This window comes from Hoplias malabaricus, chromosome 3, assembly GCF_029633855.1.
Source record: "Hoplias malabaricus isolate fHopMal1 chromosome 3, fHopMal1.hap1, whole genome shotgun sequence".
NCBI classification, from domain to species: domain Eukaryota; kingdom Metazoa; phylum Chordata; class Actinopteri; order Characiformes; family Erythrinidae; genus Hoplias; species Hoplias malabaricus.
In genome coordinates this window covers 47,666,402-47,684,585 of record NC_089802.1, presented here as the reverse complement: position 1 = coordinate 47,684,585, position 18,184 = coordinate 47,666,402, and the positions used below count along the sequence as shown (strand labels likewise).

Here is an 18,184-nt window from a genome sequence, read left to right as displayed (position 1 = left end):
TGTTTTGTAAATAAAATAAGAGAAATCACATTTCCTAGAAATTAAAGTTTGTGGAATGTTTCTATTGGTTTATTGAAATCCCAAGTGTAAAATAAAATGTTATATGTGTAATAGTGTGTGATTCAATCCATTAAACCAACAAACCAAAACTTGACTGCTGATTACTCATTAATAAGGCACTTACTGTAGCAAGAAAAGAATCTCAAACAAGACAGAACTAAGAACACACTTGAAAATATCCCCTGACATATTGCGGTCCCTGACAAAAAAAGTTTTAAGTTTTACTAAGCCCTTAGAAAAACCCTTAGCCCTTATTTGTATAGAACAAAGTAAACATTTAAATGCATTATGCATATTAGTATGTTGCTTATGAATCTGATAGAAAAGTTAGTTCAGTAAACAGTGCCCCCTTAGCAAGCCTCTATCTGTCTAAGCAAGTACCTTCTAAGGCCCCCTACCATCTTATGCTTTTCTACAGCTCCAAGTTCCACCATCTGAAAGAGAAACGTTCGCGAAGCACGTTGGATCCACAATGCACTTCACCCATGAGCTTGTGATATGAGGAAAAGTCATCGATGAAGGTGCAGTTAAGCCCCAGTGGCTCCATCAACAGTTGCATCTCTTTCTCCAGGACACAGCTGCCATTCACCTGTGGCCCAAAAGGCTTGGGAATGCCCAGGTTCTTACCCAGCACAATCATGTTCACCTGCAGGCATATATGTAAAGTGTATGAACTTTATGCATTAAACATGACAAAGTCAAGTGGGAATACTGGCAAATCAAATCATTTAATTGTATTTTACTGAAGAGGAGCTACAGATTCATTTATAATGCCATATGATTAAACTGAATTTCAGGTAAACAGAAGTATGTACATTTACAAAAAGTATACCTTAGGCTTTAGGAAGTTTCAAAAGAATTACAATATTACAGGGTATTTAGAAATAAAAGTCTCTGTGCTTTATCCTGGTAAATATTTGGAAGTTTTTTTTGTGTGTTTGGACCGGTGTTTTGGACCGGTGGGAGGAAACCAGAGCACCCAGAGGAAACCCACACAGACACTGGGAGAACACACCAGTCTCCTCAAAAACAATCACCCAGAGCGTGGCTCGAACTCACAAGCACAGGACGCTGGAGCCGTGCGATAGCGACATTAGCTGCAACGCCACTGTGCTGCCCCTGTTGAGAATTTCACACAGCCAGTTCACCTATCATCATATGTTTTTGGATTGTGGGAAAAACTGGATCTGTGTGGCAGAGACTCCACCTTTAGTGCTACCATGCCTCCCAAACACTCTTTACTGTCCCTCTGTTTAGTTTAGCAAAACAATAAAACCTGCTAATATGGATAAGTATGAAATCTCTGAAACCCTACCAGGTCAGGATAGTAGGCCACAGCCCTGTTTTCCTCTTCAGGAAGTATTTTAAAAAGAATGGGTAGGTCAATAATGTCTTCTTCATCTAGTCCAAGCTCTTTCTTCAGAACATCACGGTTCCAGTCAATACAATTCTGTAAAAGAGCAAGAGTTCTATACTCAGTTCTAAACTGCATTACAATTTTGTGACGCTGTTAAACAGAGAACCTACTGTACTGATTTCTAAAGAAACTGATTTGAAGTAGATACCTTACCTGAACATAGTCATTCTCTGCTTGAAGTTTCTCATCGCCCAAAATTTCATCAACACTGATCTCCTCTTCTTTGCCTGGTAAAACACAAGCAATGTTTACTAGTAATTCATGTGAATGAATGTCTAAATAGTAATTTATGCTGACATTCACCTTGGAACAGTTTGGCCTTTCCATTTCCATTTTTCTGGACATTTCTGAAAATTTTATATGCTGCATCAGGACTAGCCAGCAGCAATCTGAATCCCTGGTCAATGAAAAGAGTGGAGAACAAAGACAACAGTGTCTAAAGAGTGCACATGTAACCTGCCTGAGGAAGCTAATTTGCAGAAGGCTGCATGGAAAAAAGTCAGATCACCAATAAAACATTTCAGCTAAACATCTCAGAGTGTTTTTATTGTTTTTTTTAATGCTGAGCAGTCAAACCTGATTCAGACAAACAGCTCAAATCCAATTTGAATAACGGATTGTATATGGACTGAACAGCAATTTCTGGCGGTTGCAAACCTGAACATGCAGCATAGCATGAACACTATGTTTTGTTTCTGATTGAACGGCCTGTTCCTGCCCTCAGTGTACTCAGGTTTGCATAACTAATATTAAAACTGATATGCCTACGTGTGCAAATGGTTCCACAGTCTAAGCATATTAATCAGACATCATCATTAATAGCTTGCGATGTGGTCACTGTCTAAAATACAGAATTCAGAGGTAAAATATTTCCTGCAATGTATACAAAGCCTCGTTTACCTTTCTATCAGGAGCTGGGACAAAACTCATAAACTCATCCACATGGCCTACAGCCAGCCAATCAGAGTAAAGGGCAATGGGCTCCTGAACCTTCTGAGCCCACAAGAAGTCCTGGACCACTTTAGTCATGTTGCGGCCATGCACTGTACTGATGAAGACAGTTACAGAAAGACATTGTGAGCCTCTTTTAGCAGCATGCCCTTCGATTACAATCCTACACAACATTATCCACCCACTCTTCAAGGCCTTAAGGTCAACACTTACGTAGGGAAGGCTACACCAATGATTATCCGGCCCAGCGGGTAGTTCTTCCCATTCACAATGACTGGGGGACTGAGTTCCAGATTACCAAAAGAATCCAAGCTGCTCACTTCTTCTGCTTTAGCATATCGGGTCACATAACCAAAATCGGGACCCTGAGACAGATGTTAAAGTGCTTTTCACTCAATTTTGTTTTAAGACCAAAAGATTAAGCAGTTAAAAGTTACATTTAACAACAAGCTAGACTAATACCTCATGTATTTAATATTAAAGTACACTAAAGATCCAGACATTTATACACATCTTACCCATCCAACAATCTGAAATCTAGTATTATTATGCAGTGTCCCCCCCCCCTGCTTTGCTGCAGCAACAACCTCTACTTTAGGCTTTACAATAAATGCTTGAACATTGTTAATACATTCAGCACAATGCTTTATACAGAAGGTCTAGCACACATTTGGCTCATGTCCAGATGCTTCATTTTCATGGCATTACCTTTCTATGGAGTACACAGAGATAATTGGTGCAACCTAAAATAGCTGGATTTAACCCTAATTGTGGCAGTCAGTGCTGTGAGCATGAATCACTGATCGTACCAGTAACTTCTCATAGGGGAAATCCCTAAGATCTCCATCTCTTGGGGAGTCCAGCACCACAGGGAATCCGTGGTGTGGAGCATCAATGTATCCAAACTCAATCTCATCCTGTGAGGGAACAGGAGGAGCGATTACTTATGGAACCTGCATCAAGCTATTTTCAAAATATTAAGTAACACTTTTAAATGAAAAACTAAATTGTGAGTAAGCACAAACCTGCATCCAGCGATCTCCTCGGTTCATGTATTCGTGACATATTTTCAGCTTGTATCCATTCTTCTGCACCAGATTTCTCATGCCCTTCAGAAACTCTTTGTTATCTTTTGTGCTGCCAGCACATTAAGGAAAATAAATCAATAAATAAATCAAGACACCGGAGATGGTTTTGAGTCATTCTGAGGAAAGCCATGTCATCAATATTCATTCACTTCAATGAAGATGAGTTAACAAATCTATTCACGCAGTAAATAAGACTCAGGTGGTGCTACCTCTCACATGAGAGTGGACAGAAACTGCTCAGAGCAGAAATGCACTAGATTTGTTGGTATTTTAATGCTATCATTAATCTGTTACTTATAAGAGGTAATTATTAACAAAGTGATTTACATGTCAAAGATGACTACCAATATTAATTTTCCTACCTGCACACAAACACCTCAACAGGATTGAGAGTGTTGGGGGTCATGATCCAAGGGGCCACACGGAAAACAACCTTATCAGTGTAGATGGGTGTCTCTGGAAAATCCTAGAAAACAAACATAGAATCAGCATTAGATTTCAATGTTTTGGCTGTAGAAAATGACTTAGAAAGTAAAGATATAGAATATCACTGCCTTTAGCAACAGCAGTTTTACTTTTCTACAACAATAAACATTGATGCATTTTATGATTTTTTCATAAAGAATGGACCAATTGAAATTCTCTTAAAAGGAGCAATCTGTCATTTCTTGGCAGTGCCAGTTTCTGCCATAGAGCAGGTCATCAACATGGTGGCAACCCTGTTTAAAATAACTTTAGTACATAATCTATAGGCTTGTTCAGATTTAACCCGGCGCTGCGCAAACCAATTGCCATTTGTTTTGGTGTGTTGCATGCTGGTTAGTTTTTTTGTCCGACTTTATGTGATGGTTTATAATCTCACAACTGCGAAGCAGATGCAAGCTCCAGAGCCAGCCACTACAGTTGCTTCTCAGGAGCTGTGAGAGATAAAAGACAGCCTGATGCATAATCCTCATTGGCTAGAAGCTCCACTGAAACCTATGATGTTTGTTTCATTTAGTTCTAAAATTAAAATCTCTAAAAAACCCTGCATGTACATTAATAATGTCATGATCTCTTGTAGAGCAAGTTTATTTACTTTATTATTTTGAATATGATTTAGTTCATGTCATGTGTGTGTTGCCCTCTGAAGGACTGGTGCCCCCTCCAGGATGTGTTCCTGCCTTGCACCCAGTGATTCCGGGTAGGCTCCAGACCCACCATGACCCTGAACTGGACAAGCGGTTACAGACAATGAATGAATGGTAATAGGATGGCACATTTGCAACAAGTCAGTTTGTGAATTTTCCTCCCTCCTATATATTTCACAAACAACTGTGAATGATATTATTGAGAAGTTGGGGCAAGATTGGGTAATGCCAGGAGAATGACTGACTGCCTTGTGAGTGACTGACTGCATTGTGCCAACTGTAAACATTGGTGGAGGAGAGATGGTATAGGGTTGTTTTTCAGGGTTTTCCCTAGGTCCCTTAGTTCCAAAGAAGAGAAACTTGATGCTTTAGCATACCAAGACATTTTAGACAACTGTACACTACAGAGATTGTTATCTAGGCCTTTTTGTTCAACATAGTTATCTGATCTCACAAATGCTTTCAAAATGAATGGGCAAAAATTCTCACAGTCTCACAGTGTGGACAATGTTATAGCTGCTAATGAAGAAACAACACCATTTTAATGTCTTTGGATTTAGAATGGGATGCTATAAAAGCTCCTGTAGTTTTAATGTGGAGGTTTCCCAATAATTTTGTCCATATTCTGTACACCCAGGACTTAGTTGTTGGTATAATAGCTAGTCTAAAATCTGAAAAAGAACCACCAGAGAAAATTGCTGATTTGACTTATAACAGATTAAAAATAAAGAAACATTTTGCCTTCTCTTTTAAAGTGGCCATTTTTAAAGTTTTTTTGTTTTTGGACACCAATAATATTCCACAACAAATACCAAACATGGTTGTGTTCACCCACCTGGGCACTGGGCTCTAAAAGACTGAGGTTAATGGTGACAAGTCCCTCAAAGTCTTTATCCGGGAAGCGAAGACCTTCCACAAAGAACTCAAGCTCAGAATTCCCACCTAGGTAGGGAACCTCCCCAGCCAGATGCTCCTTATTAAGCACCAGAGGGTAGTCCTCCATGAAGAGCTTCAGGAGCATATATTCTGGAAAAATGCAGAAAACAGTTCACATAGACAAACTGTAGGATTTTCAAATCATCAGCCTTTGATCACCATGACATTCGTATGGTTTTCTACTGATCGGAGTTGGTTTTGTATACTGGATACAGGCAAAAATAGTCTGATTACATCTGTGATCTTTAATCAAGTTAAAGATTTGTGGTGATCATAAATCTAGGTTTGGTATCTATAAAGATTTTGTGCGACATTGTTTCTTTGGCAGTATCAACAGGGTAAAATAACTCATCTGCTATATTTAACTATTAATTATTAACATGTTCCTTAGTAAAATAGTCCATGATGAAGCCAGGAAAACATTACACTGTCAAGAATTTCATTGAATACCCTTATTATAATGATGTACAATCCAGCCTATATCTTCCACAGATTTATCATATGTTAAGGGCTATTTATCTGCAGTGAGGTAATTTAATTCTACCAAACTGAAGGATAAAAACATGCTTCTGATGTAACTTACTGAAAGAGCTGCTGGCCTGTGGCTGACCAGCAGACCTATTCCTGAACACTCTCACACTCTCTGCGTCCGTCTGAGTGATGTGCAGACTTAGCTTATAGCCCTCAGGGAGCTTAGCTGGACCCTTAGTACGCAAGATCATCCTGGACATGTCCTTTAAATCTGACATGGGAAAAAAAATCTTATTAATTGTCTTATTAATTATGTGGTAATACCTTTATTTCAGAAACAGTTACGTTGAATTACAGAAGCATGAATTTCATAATTGTTTTCAAAATCTGCTGTAATTAAAGACGTATTCAGCCATTTACTCCAATAATTCCTCTTCACACTATAAAACAGACATCATACCTAATAGCCTGGATATATCAAACATTCTGTACTAAACCTACTTTGATCATACAGGGAGGTCCCCCTCTGTCCAAACTGGGTCACCCGAGGAATTTGAAGTGGTTTAATTCTATATCTCATTTGTTTTATGCTAAATGTAAAAAAATACTATATAATCATGTTCATTGACAAAATGTCAGGTCATAAAAATGACATATTTTTTCTTTAATATACAATTAATTTTTCTTTAGTAATATAAAATATTTGAGAATATTTAAGAAGTGAAATTTCAGCATTTGTCTTGCTTTAAGTTGGAAGACAAGATGGCTGTGTTGATTGCAGTCTTCCATTTCAGAACCTTTCCAAGGTATTGACTATTCATGTACTTAAGCTGATAGCAGTATGTGTTTAATAAAAACAAGATCACTCTCAATTTACGCAACACAGCTATCTATAACCAGATACAGGAGGGTAGGATAACTCCAGACAGACTATTAAGTGCATCTTACAGTGGGTCAACTTACCAGCAACTTTACTAATATCCTCATTCACATTGTCCACTTCCTTCTTACCATAGGACTCAGAATCACAATTGACCAGCAGAATGGCACCATGGCCTTTGGGACCCCATTTCCATGAAGCCTTTTAAGGGAGTAAAACACAATGATTTAAAGGGGGTAGAAATCTGGAAGCTGCAGAAAGTATATTTTGTAAAGTCACATGTGCTAAAAAAATGCCCCTGCCAAGCGAATTAGTCTGAGCTTTCTGCTGTGTTTATAGTTTGGCAAATGTAAATATTAAGAATCCAGGCCCAAAGACATTTGGTGATGGAACTGTAATTGTACTGTCCAATTTTAACCACACAATTCTGATTTTGATTGAATATTTTACTGTTTTTTTACTGAATAAAAACTGCAAAATGTAAGACCATCAGTAAGGTCAGTATCGGCAGGGCTGTGACCCCCAGGAGTCTCCTATTTTAAAATATATTTCTTTTACAATCTCAGTACTGCTACTTCTTTAATTTCTAACACAAAAGGTATACATAATGCTGCTTTACCACAGAATTTATTTATGACCTACCTACCTGTATGTTACTTTGAAATGAAGAATATTTCCGCTGAAGCCTGTTTGGCTATTGAGAGCTGAGAGATATGCTAAACCCACATCTCAATCTACTTTAGAACATAACGAGAGACTAGTGACAAGACACAAGTAGGAACATGAAGCAGCCCCTTAACTATTTCTGCACTACTGCAGACAGATTCCCTAAAGACAGTTATGACTGATGGCATCGGCTTTAGATCTGCCTGAAAGCCAGGGTGTTAGCTGCTTGGAACTAGATACCAGCATGAGATTGACTGCTTTAATATCACTATAATCCAACAAATGGTGCTCAAAGTACTGGGATCTTGAGCAATCCTAGCTGGAATCCTAATGGAAGGCCAAATCCACCTAAAGTACCTGTAACTCATAGCTCACCTTGTTTGGGTTGTTCTTCTCAACAACCCCATCTCGGTCTGCATCCACATCCAAAGAAATCTCTTCAAGAGAATAAAGACAGAGAATATTTCTGCTATTTAACAGAGAAACTTACAAAATGCTATTACCAGCAGGCCATAGACATAGCTCGTACATGAATTTGAAAAATGTTTTTAGTAGCTTCTGTTTGAAAGGTCACAATCTTAATGCACTGGACAAAAAGAACAGGTACATGCTGTATATTGTCTTTCTGTAGCCAATGCCATGCTTGTATCAAGAACTTTAAATCCAAGCTGGTTTTTCCTATGAACCATGTCAGATCAACTTAATCGTTAGGGGATTAAATTACATATGGTTGTTGCATGCAAAATAAGCTTCTGTGCTTTGAATTCACATAAAACTGCTATCGTAACCAAAACACTTTGCACAAACCAGTAAGCTTCATTTTCATTAACAGTCATGCACATAATTTCCATTCTAACACTATGTGTAACCTTACCTTAACCACAATCCCAGTCTGGCTGGTAATTATTACATCAGTCTTGAGATCAAGTCCATTATAATCCATTCTTTCAGTACTTGGGTGTGCATTTCAACCAGAGTTCACATGTACCTCTTTCAATGGTTCAATTCTGAGAATTATGCTATTGGTGCTTAGCTGCCTATATGCCTGTCAAGTCTTGAACCAGTCATGTAGAGTCATCCTACTGTTGTTTACTTGGAATGTGTGAATATTAGAGCTGAGGTTTTCTCCAAAAATACAGCACCTTTCTAAATACCCAAGAAAATTTTACAATTAACACGGCAAAGAATGCCATTTCATGTGTGTCAAATCACACACACATTGGTGGGAAGCAGCAGGTAAAAATTGCACAGCATACCCTCAACCACGAACGGCCATCCACCAGTATGGGCAAAATACCATGAAAAAAAATGACAACTTCAGGGATGTATTTAACTATTCAGAATAATCAGTCTTGTACAATTGTTGTATATTTACATTTATGAAGTCTGAAAAATAATCCAGCTAAAGTTAGGTGATGTAGATGATTCTAGCATTAAGAGTCTTCCCCAGTTGCCTTTAAGGCTATGGAGTGCCTTCCTGGGCAGAGCTTTGAATGCCAGTCTGCCACGTGGTGGACCATGCTGTACTCACTAAGTGTCACCAACCACTAAAATGTAGTACAGTGGCAGTGGCAGAAATTAAGGAAATTCTGTTAAACCTTTGAGAGAGTGTTTAGAACTCTTTCTATGAAGGACAATCTTGAAGATAATGCTAGGCTTATAATCATATGTACCCAAGTGTATGTTTAATGTCTGGTTTTACTTGTGTAAGCAAAGACTTTTTGCGTGTGGGTGTGTGTGTGCTTGTGTGTAAGATGAGATCAGTAACATACCAACGGCTGTGAGATGTAGCACAGCATTTCCAAGTTCCTCTGACTTGCTGCCATAGAACTTCACAGATAACTGGAAAATACACATATATTCAATGTAAACGGTTGGATGACATCCATCACCGTGGAAATATTTTGTGAGGTCATCCTTGCTGACTGGTCATGATTCATTGCTTGGTTTCCTTTTTCTTTTCGTCATTCATTTATTCATTATCCGTAGTTGCTTCATCCTGTTCTAGGTCATGGCTGATCCAGAGTCTACCCGGAATGAGTTGGTGCAAGGTGGAAACACACTGCACAGGGTGTGAGTACATCACTTGGGTTCTCTTTTCAGTTAATTAGAATTCGTGGAAAGTGTAATTCTGCCACATCAACAAATGACAAAATGTGTGCTCAAGACTGTTTAATAAAACTGCTGCGGCAAAAGTATCTGGTGCAGCTGATAGGGATGGGGTGGACACACCCTGTAGGCTTGCTGAGAATAATTCCTTCACTCAAAATTATATCTGCCCCATGTTACTAAAATTGACATATGGAACTCAGAAAATACGTTTTCCCCTGAACTGTCTTCCCCAATATAGCCACTGCCTATTGCAGCTATTATACTTACCCATTCACATTACCGAACTGGAAGTTAAAAGTCCAAAGAATGTGTCTTTGGAAACATGTGAAGCCAGCTACCACTTCTTTTCTAACTGCTGCTAACCCAGTTTAACACACTTACAGGAGTGCGTGAGCCCTGCCAAGTTGAGGAACAGATGGCTGCATTGATTGATATTGTTCTGCGTGATGGTGCAAAGGGAGGACCATCCTACTCCTCCTAAGAGAAAGAAGCCAATTGTGTTCTCCTAAGCTCCTTTCACTGAAACGCTAGAAAAACACTGGCGTATCAGGTCCAGACATGTCTGAAAGGACCACTCCAGGACATGTAGGGCACAGTAGGAGACACAGGTTTTCACAGCTCTGCATGCTTTAGGTATGGAGCAACTCCTGTGCAGCAGATACAAACCGTTAACAGCTCTGTTCACACATGTGCTGCCTCTGTGCATTTACCAGAGCGCTATGAAGTCCTCCTAATGTCTGGAACGAATGTTACAGGTGTTCACACAAACATTTGCACATGGAACATTTCTGGGTTACCTTGCATGTGTGAATAAGAACTAGTCTAACAACCTAGTCAGCTCTCTACATATACAGATTTGTTAAACAGAGTGCCTTCAAAGTTATGTTATATTTAAGCAATTAGGAGCATAGGAAGCTTCTACAATGGTGTTAGACAGTCAAAACACTGATTTGACTTTTTCTAGATTCATAACATAATGAATCTCATGAAATAACAGTAACTTAACAAAAACACAATGTAAACACAGAAAGACAACAGGACTGTTTGCTGTGGTTAAGAATGATTCAGACTAACACACAGCTGTTGGATAAAAAAGGTGTGTTAATGGAGGCCCTGTCACAAGTGTGTGTAGGTTTAAGTTACCTTGCTTTCATTGGGCAGCTCACTGGCAGTGTCCATGGAGATGAAAAGCACAGAGCTGTTAGTGAGTGGCTGTGGAGAGAAGAGGGAGCCTCCAGCTGTAGTCGGTACCGCCCGGCAACGCACAGAAGGAGTGCATTTCACTGAGAAGAACTTGCTCTCTACAGGGGCATACCTAAAAAAAATAAATATAATAATAACAACATTAATATGTTTTATTAAATGTGTTTACATATTTAATTTGATAAATATATTTATTTTATTTATTTATTTAAATTATTTTTAAAGAAGGTTACTGTGGTAAACTTCTCTGTTTCTATTTTAAGTAGCAACAGGTGGCAGAGTCCAACCTAACAGTATATGATGTCAGTGCTCATGGTCCTAAAGTAGCTGTACTTTCAGTAAATAAAGATTTAACAGAATCTTATGATGAAATCTTATGGAAAAAAAGTCATATGAAACTGCCACCAAGTGTTTTTTTTTTTTTGGTGTGTTGGTGTTGGTTGTGGAGGGGGGGGACTGTCTGGCTAAAAGAGGAAGCTGATACCAGGCTGAAGGAAATGACAGGCAGCTTGAAACTATTAGCTTTGAGATAATATCACAGTATTCCCATCTGCATGGACTTACACAGGGAATGTTGACTGAGAAAACTGCAACTTTCTCACCATTTCCTATTAGACATTTCTTGTAGGCTTGAAAGATAGCTAAATCTTGTCTTTAGATATTTTTAAGCACATAAACCAAACATTTAGTAAGCACTGACACTCAGAGTATAATAAGTTGATATAAAAACATGTATTCATTTATTGACTGTAACCGCTTATCCATTTCAGGATCATGGTAGATCCTGAGTCTAAATAGAATCACTGGGTGCAAGGCGGGAACACACTGAAGGGGGCGCCCGTGCTTCACAGGCTGACACACACTCACACATTCACACCTATGGACACTTGAGTAGCTAATCCTTGGGACCGTGGGGGGAATCCAAAACACCCAAAGGAAGCTCAGACAGACACAGGGAGAACACGTCAAACTCCACGCAGACAGTCACGTCAAGTGAGGCTTGAACCCATAACTCCAGGTCCCAGGAGTTGTTTGACTGCAACATTACCTGTCCCAGCTACCTAACCCTATCTTTCATTTATTCAAATTTGCTGGATTGGAAAGTGCATATATATGAAATGCAACACATTTCAAAACATTTATCAGTTTGTGATATTGCTATTCCTTGAAGATCTTCAGGGACTGAAGACACCAACTGGAGTATATAAAACCTTTGCCCTCAATAATGCATTCACTTTAATGGTGTCCAACATTTAAGATTAGATTCTTAATCTCTGTTTAGTTAACAAACTATCTAGGTTACTACCTCACTTCATAACATTCATATCCATTACTTTCAGAATCATTCAGTACATTACACATACAATGGGTTTCTCTTGGTGAGTGCAAATGTGAATGTTCCATGCTAAACAATAAGGGTGAGACAAGTACACTCTTTACAGTAAACATAACCAGTAACTGGGTTTTCAGCTTTGTTTGCTTTTATAGTTAAGGTGGACGTAAAAGAGCACCAGGTCTGTTATAGGTCACTTCAAAGTCTGACCTTCCCCCAGGAATAGATTCAAAGCCCTAATTCAAACCCTGCAATTTGAAGTGCTGCTATTGTTAGACCTGATGCATTGTTAGGAACTAATGTATTGTTATATCATTAATCTAGACCTGAAAGATGTATTGATTAGTGACCCTGCAGTACTGTGAGGGATAATAAACCATTGTTCAAAGCAGCAAAATTCTGCTGCCCACTGGAGAGGATATCAAAGGGTCTCTGTTAGTATTAGAAACAAAGACTCAGTGCCAGCAACCCACTATAGACTGGAACACTGTCAAAACACAGAGAGAGCTTTCAGTCTCTATCAGATTTGGGCGGAGGAATGGTTTCACATCTTACATTGGGATGCAAAACATCACAAAGTAGCAAGAAACAAACAACAAAAATGTAATAAAATAAATTGAAATAATAATATGCCAAAAATACAAATGTAGTACTTTAGAGCACCGCAGAAAACCTGGATTTATATTCAGTGTTGGACACATTTCTGGTGTCAGTAGTTTTAAAAGCGAGCACCTTCCACTAATATCTTTTTCCACAGAACACAAGCTCATAAATTCCATTTAAATTTATTTTATTTGCTTTTAAATATAAATTTTTAACATATTTTCCAAATTCAATGGTGCACTGTACATGCAAAGTTAAGGAACTTAGTCAAATGTCATGTTCCTATGTATCACTACAAGTCCTGTGCTGTTCTTCAAAACCTCAACAGTGTCTTTACTGCTGAGCCAAAAACTGTAAAAACCAAATACATTCAATGATGCGTCTTATTCTCTCGGTTTACCACAGCTTGCCAAATGTGAATAAACTTTATTTTTTAATTAAACTGTCATTACATATGTGTTGAACATGTGTTGAATACTGAATACAAATTCAAGCTTAGTGTGGTCGTTAGAGCTGTGGAGGGGCATTTACAAACATCAAGAATTATTAACTCAATCTAAACTTCCCACAAAACTTTTCGGACTTACTACTGTACTAATTTCTCCAATTCCTCTTAAACTTCATTGTACACAGCAGCACAAAAGCCATACACAAATCGCACTGCACTGTATCCTCACCTGCTCAAATAGACAGTGTTCTCAGTTCCAACCACACACAGCGTCCTCGTGCTTTTCCCTAATTCGATCCGGAGTGTACGATGAGCAATCATGTTTAACGCCTACACACACAAACCCAGCCAAAGCCCCCTTAACTACACCTCACTTCACTTAATTATTCTACACCACACACACGAACCTAAACGTTCTAAACCGCTCTGTAAGCGCTGGCGCTGTGGTTGCCAAATACAAGAAAAATCACCCACGCTGCTTAAAGTCCGCCCACTTAAAAAAAAAAATAGTCCAATCACAAACCTTTCAAGGAAGATGCTGCAAATCGGTAGAATGACCAGTTACTAAAAAAATAATAAATAAATAAACAGGCAATGGCATTTTTTAAATTTTCTCATCTCCAGGCTAACCCCATTAAAAATATAACTGTTTATTTAGGCTTCTGATACACGCCAACGCTGATCAGAATGATAAACAAATGACATCAGAATATGACGCAGCTGATAATGTTGTAAAATAACTGAATGAAAATTATTAATATTTTACATATTTGTGTATATTTGTGGGGGTGGGCAAAACCTTGCTGTAAAAATAATGCGGGCTGTGTGTTGCATTTACCAAGCTGGCCCTCAGACACACATATTCACTTAAGGCAAACCTTTTATGTTAGGCAGACAATATTTTGGTTTTCAAAAAACCAAAAATTTCTAGCAGGATGACGGCATAGGTGAGACAGGTACCTGCAAAAAGATTGGGGGGGGGGGGTTACTCTCAAACATGACAACAAAAAAATGCCTTTAATATGATCCCTGTCCTTTAAATATTTGTCCCTAAAAAAAATCACAGTCTCATTCCTTGCTCTCTTGTGTTTTGTTGTAATAATCTGGAGATTTCACTTGATTTTGTGTAAAGTTATTTTCAGGTGTGTGCGTCTTTTCATGTAATTATGCTACCAGTTTAACCTTGGTTAGAAAATGAAAGGCTTATGGGTCACAGAAACACTTGCACACGTGAAGAAGAGATTATAATAAACGTCATTAAAAACTTACAACACATTTCTATTTGAGGCAAACGCTGTAATGTTGTATCCAGCTCGACTGAAAACCACAGCTGAAGCCGCAGCTTCTCACACACATAATGACACTTGAAGCAATGTGTCCCCCAAAACTAATCTCAGCCTCAGACCCCTTAAACAATACATCACTAAAACTGACGAGCCCCTTTTGCTCAGCCTTCAACTACATCATAAAAATGCACACTTCAAATAAGGATTTAGGGAGCAGGGCAGGAATAGGTATGGGGAACATTTTTGGTGATTTAGCAATCTCGACAAACGCAATGTTTATGTCCCAAAAAGAGGACATGGTCATGGTCACTGCCTCAAGCATCTACATATTTTCAGTGTACATTTTAAAAAAGTGGTTGGGACAAAAAATAAGAAAATAGACAAAACAGTGGCATGTCCCTGGCGTACTGATATATTGTAAAAATGCAGATTTTCTTCTGTTTCATTTGGGATCAGCCACTCCATGGCCTCTTTGGGGTGTATCCTGTCTGCAGATTGTTCTTTGGTTGCCAGGTGTTAAACACATATTTATAAAAAACCTGCCAGATTTGACAGGATAACGGGTAACAAAGTCGCGCTCAGGAGGTGAAACCTTGAGGCACCTATATTCCAAGTGACAGTTGGGTACGGTCTCTACTAAAGATGGCGCTATTTACATTAAACCCTTAATCACACTCCACTGTTTCACATTCAGCATCATAAATTACTCTCTAATTTTGGTAGATTTAAGTGTATATTTGTGTGTGAGAAATTAAACTACACGGAATTCATTGTTGTGTTGAATGTAGTCCAAATGTATTCAAAATCCTTAACGGTTCCGTTACTTTGCTTTGCTGTTTTCATTGTTTATTTTTAAAGTTCTCTGTGGTTTTATGCCTTGCGTTAAATTATATGAACCCACTTACTTGTCGAGGCTGACTCTCAGTTCTGTGCCGACCACATAAACAACGTTTAAAGTCTTGTTTACATCGAGGCGGAATGTCCGTTGAGAAGAATCTAAGCGGAGAACTTTATTTATCAACGGAGATCCAGAAAGTCTAGTTCCAGGCTGCCGCTTTTGCTGCTCCATTGTTGCTTTACCACCTGCTCTTCCGGAGTCCGGTCTCTCTTCAGGTGTCCGCTGCTTGTGTGAGAAATTTGAGTCAGGCTGATTATATGAAAGCTCTGGGCGTGTACTTACCTGCACTAATTCATGACCACAACCACAGGGTAGGCTAATTTATCCACGTTTAAGTCAGATTATACAATTTGATCAGGTTATACTAGAATTATATTTGTGAACATTTTCCTTTTTTTTTTTTTAAGATATTTTTTACGTCTAATAGTGTCTGTTTACAAAAATAAGTTCTAAAAGCCATTGAGCGGAAAATGCAACAACACTCAAACAGACTTTAAAATGTCAGAAACATGTCAGAACAATTTAGGAATGCATAGGTGGATGGGGGTTTGAGTTTCCAAGATGAAATTGCTGTGTGCTGTGTGTGTGTGTGCAGGCCAAAGTCAGGCAAAAATGCTTTTTTTCCCTTTACTCATCAATTTCAAAATTGGTAGCATGTGAATAATGACAAGCCATTAGAAGAAATATGGCATGTTTTCATATTTAAATATTTCAAATCTAAAAGTCTCACACTGATTTTTAGAGGTGCTGGAAACAACATGATTATTTAGTAAAACTTGAACCTATAGATTATATAAATTATGTCTAAAACCCATGGTCTGTGTTACTGCTTTGATTATTGTTTCCACAAATGAGAGCAAACAGACCACACTGTTCAAATTTTAAATGACATTGTATTGTTCATGATTTTTTAATGCTGTACTTTTTATAAACGAATAAATGACTGTATGATTTCTTTGTTATGCTCATTGTATTGTTATAATTAAAAGATCATGCTCCATGCTTCCATGCTATGACATAGCAAAAAAAGACGTCCATTTAGCACACATGAAATTCCAAACAAACTTGGGCATGATTTTAACCCTTTGGGGTCTAAGGACATTTTCTCAGTTTGTTTGAAATTCGCCTTAAAGTACATGTATTATAATATAATATAATGCCCACATGTTATATATCAAAATGTTCAGAACAATCTCTCTTATGTCTTTGTGACAGAGAGCACCATTTGAAGAGATCATTTGTCTCCAACCATGAAAAATGTTAATAATAAATTCTTCATATCTCTGGTGAAAACATCATTATACTCATGTGGATGAATTGTTTTGGTGATTGAGATGGGTTTACCAGACTCCTAGGGTCACAAAAATAAGGGATAGTATGAATTAACTACTGTATAAATGTTTAATATTTGTCTAAAATTTGTATCAGGGTAACTAAGATGAAGTACAGTGAAATCAAAAAACAAAACAAAACAAAACAAAACAAAAAACAGTTGAATGTACTTATAAATTGCCTCTACCTTCAAGTGTGTTCATTTGTATCTCTTGCCTTGTGACATCATTTTAACAGCCTGCTTGTTTATATTTTGACACAGTGTTTGTTCAGGTTGAAAGTTTGAACACATCAAGGGGTGCATATGTAGAGATGGGACTGAGCTGTGGCCTTGGTGTCTGAGCTAATTGAAGCCTGGATACAAGGGGACCGGTGTCTAGGTTTTTTTCTGCCTTCCAGGACAGCATAATTGGCTGCTGTGTCCGACGGGGTACTGTAGATTGATGTTCTTGTTCCTGGAGAGATGTTGCTTGTGCCTGGGTGGAATAGGGCCTCTTTGCTGGTCAGGCTGGAGGCACTTCTCCTGACAAGGACTGGGGTGTGGTGGCTGCTGAGAACAGTAAAGGTCACACTCTGTGAAGGAGGTGGTACATGGGATGCAGGGGGCTGTGTGGAATTTGGTTTTGCCCAGGGGAAACTCTTTTCTGGCTGGTGGTGATGGTGGCTGTGAGGGAAAGAGGTGGTAGTGACTGCTGAGGTGATGATGGCTGGTGTAGACATCCAGCATGTGGTTCACTGGGCCCTGAGAGCTCTGAAGCTCTATCACACATGCACACAACTAAATAAATAAACTAAAAAAAAAAGAAGGCTTGTGCACAGAGCGGTATGATGAAAAAGTCTATAGTCAAAACATATTATTTGCAAGGCAAGTTAACTTTACACAAGGAAGTAACTTGTGCATTACTTAGGTAGACTATGACCTTTAACAATGTGAAGTAAACATTAGTAACAGTTCTACTGGCTACAAGCTACATGTGAATGAAAACATTTAATTTGACTGATATGTCTGTTTAACTTGCAGGTGACATTCTCTAAACGCAACTAGAATGCATTTCTAAGCCTCACTAGTGATATAACTTATTACAAAGTCATAAAATATGGTTATAACTCAAGTAAAAAATCAAAAGACAATCTGAGTGCCATGTGTAGTGTGTCCAGAACCATAAACCATATTTAACTGATAACATTAAACAACCTGAATGTAATCACCATGGACTATTGTGTGTTTTAGATGATAGTATGTGAAAGACTAGATTATGTGTAGATTATGTTTGAATTGCATAAAAATCTTGTGCCAGTAGAAATGTTTTCTGTTTATTTACAACTTACCAATAGCTTGAGAACAAAGCAGTCATCAGCCTTTATCTGGA

At 38.3% G+C, this 18,184-nt stretch overlaps 1 protein-coding gene across 2 annotated transcripts; it reads right to left on the bottom strand.

The window, feature by feature from the left end:
• Positions 1-13: 13 nt before the first annotated feature.
• padi2 (peptidyl arginine deiminase, type II) lies at positions 14-15,699 on the bottom strand. 2 transcript variants are annotated; one of them, XM_066666145.1, is made up of 16 exons: positions 15,490-15,699; positions 10,855-11,026; positions 9,372-9,441; positions 7,975-8,036; positions 7,017-7,134; positions 6,166-6,324; positions 5,482-5,672; positions 3,879-3,982; positions 3,454-3,565; positions 3,238-3,345; positions 2,642-2,793; positions 2,378-2,525; positions 1,781-1,874; positions 1,631-1,704; positions 1,376-1,510; positions 14-706 (listed from the first exon to the last, which is right to left on the bottom strand). In XM_066666145.1, exons 1-16 carry the CDS (start codon positions 15,651-15,653, stop codon positions 473-475), a joined length of 2,097 nt encoding a protein of 698 aa, XP_066522242.1. In that variant the 5' UTR covers positions 15,654-15,699; the 3' UTR covers positions 14-472. The 2 variants fall into 2 exon arrangements, with proteins under 2 accessions (XP_066522242.1, XP_066522243.1); XM_066666146.1 differs by lacking the exon at positions 15,490-15,699 and adding an exon at positions 13,528-13,732.
• Positions 15,700-18,184: the final 2,485 nt, after the last annotated feature.